Genomic DNA, 2,288 nt, shown 5'->3' on the forward strand with positions numbered 1-2,288 from the left:
TAGCTGGGGTTTTATGGTTTTTCAGAAAACGGGTTAACAATTAAGCTCATTAACCTCAGGGCCACTGTTCCTATAAAGCCGGGCGAAATGGCTTCCTCCTCCAGCTTCTCCCGCTGGCTTTATAAGGCAGCAGTGGCCCAGAACAAGTGTTAGAGCTTGGGTCAGCCTTGGACCTCCAGGTATAGATGTCCCTGGGGTTCTGGACTGTCCTTTGCAGGTGGAGTGAGGGCGCACAAGAGGGCGGACAGAGAAGCCGCTGCTGGGCTTGGGGAGAGTAGCTGGGCTGGGCCAAGCCCTTGGTGCCTGGGAGCCAGCGTGGGTGCTGGGGCCAGGGCTGCGTGGCCGCCTCTCGCTGGTGGTCAGCAGCTGCTTCTCTTTCTCTAGGGGGCTGTGCGCTAAGCACCATGAGGCGGTTCCTGAGGTCAGGACATGACCCTGCACGGGAGAGGCTCAAGCGGGACCTTTTCCAGTTTAACAAGGTAAGGGGAAGCACCGAGTTGGCCGCCCTCCCCGGGCTGGGGCTGGGGCACTCAGGCGGCCTTCACCTGGATGGGGGTGCTCCCCGGGCGCTGCCGGCTCAGGGGCACCTGACCCTGGAAATGGGATCTGGTTGGCGGGATTTCCTGGAAGAGGGCAGTGGGATCCCCAGGCGTCAGGACTCCATGTCCCAAGTCTCACTGGCTGTGTGACCTCTGCAGATCACTCTGCCTCTTCCAGCCTCAGTTTCCCCACCTGTAAAATAAGGCTCAAACATCCTACATCCTCACGGGGCTGTGAAGGAGGCTGAACCCTGCCAGGTGTAGCAGTGTTCCCGTGATGCCTGGTCTCTGAGGCAGTGGCCACAGCCCATGGCTGTCCCCTTTCTCCTCACATCGCCCCCACAGGAAAACACCGCTCTCCCTGCAGGCAGACCACAGTGATTCCTGTGGCACTCTTGTGGCAGGCTCTACACCTGGGTGAGTGGGGAGAGGCACCCGAGACTGTGTGCCAAGGCTGGCCTTTGGCTCCCCCAACCCCAGACCTGCCCTAAGGCCCCCGAAACCAGAGCACCCTGCCACCTGAGATCGCAGGGAGGGCCCCAAAGCTCCACAGGGCTTCCTCCCGGCGGCCGGGGCGCAAGCAGGCGGAGCTGGCCTATAAACAGGGGTGCTCCGTGCTTTATTAGCTCCGCAGCCACCTAGCAATCTGCCCGTTTCGGGGTAATTAGCCTCGCTTAGGTCCGCTTTGATCTAGGCCCGGCCCGCATGCCCAAGCTTCCCTCCGCCCCGGAAGGTGGCCTGGGGGAAGCAGAGTGCCAGGATGCCCGGGGACACCCGCCCCCCAGGACATGCTGAGGGACAGGCTTCCCCTCCAGCTTGGCCACTCAGACGCCGGGTGACCCGGTGCCTGTCTTCCACGGGGTAGGCGTGTTACAGGGATTGTACAGAGTTAAGGTGCGGTCCAGGAGCACTAGCTGCCCTTCTGGGGGTCGGGGGGGGGGGGGGGGGGGGGGGGGGCCCCCGGGGGGTGACGGCCGCCGGGGGCGGGGGGGGGGGGGGGCTTCCCTAAATGAGCACCTCCTCCCACTGGCAGAAGGAAGCTGTGGGTAGGATTTTGGGACCTTGGGAAATGGGGTGCAGCTGTTAGGAATGGGGGATCTCGGGGCCCGTGGGTGCTGGTCTGAGAAACTCAGCACCCTCCTGGGGGCAGGGGAGACCCCCATGTGCCTTCATTGTCCCTGCTGACACCGAGAGATCTCACACCCCAAAAAGGTGGCCGATTCTAGTAGAAACCGGATAGACAGGCTCAGCAGAGGGAGGAACCCCTGCCCCAAGTTCCAACTGTGCAGCGGGGTGGGGCTGGGGTGGGGCTGGGACAGAGGACTCAGCCCACCCCCCATGCCCCACAACTGGCAGCCCCCACCGCCAGGCCTGCCTGGGGAGAGGGGGAGGGGAGGCTCCTGGAATTCCTTCCTCCTTCCATTCATGTGCTAGAAACCTGCATTGAGCAGCTACTGAAAGACCAGCTGGGGCTGGGGCTTGGGATCACAGATAAGATCTTTGCCCTCCAGGACTTTTATAGTCCAGAAGGTGGAGGGGGCCGATGGTCTGAAAGGCTACTTCCTGGGAGCAGAAGGGAGGGAAGGGAGGTGGGTAGGTTTGGTCTTACCTGGACACCAAGTGAACGTGGAGCCTGAAGGGTTGGGATGAGGGATGAGACCAGATCCTGGAATATTTAGAAACCTTGGTGATCCCACCCAGGCCAGCCCCTCCTCCGCTGCCCCCCCCCCCCCCCCCCCCCCCCCCCCC

At 62.6% G+C, this 2,288-nt stretch overlaps 1 protein-coding gene across 2 annotated transcripts in view; it reads left to right on the plus strand.

Moving 5' to 3' along the window:
* Positions 1–390: 390 nt before the first annotated feature.
* The window catches only part of LOC111160315 (LLGL2, scribble cell polarity complex component), a 22,423-nt gene continuing 20,525 nt past the window's right edge, over positions 391–2,288 (plus strand). For both annotated transcript variants that reach the window (XM_022523316.1, XM_022523317.1), the window contains exon 1: positions 391–479. In XM_022523316.1, coding sequence (XP_022379024.1) covers positions 405–479 — 75 coding nt within the window. In that variant the 5' untranslated portion in view covers positions 391–404. The remainder of the gene's footprint in view (positions 480–2,288) is intronic.

This window comes from Enhydra lutris, unplaced genomic scaffold, assembly GCF_002288905.1.
Source record: "Enhydra lutris kenyoni isolate GAN:26980312 unplaced genomic scaffold, ASM228890v2 scaffoldscaffold75, whole genome shotgun sequence".
In the NCBI taxonomy this organism is placed as follows: Eukaryota; Metazoa; Chordata; class Mammalia; order Carnivora; family Mustelidae; genus Enhydra; species Enhydra lutris.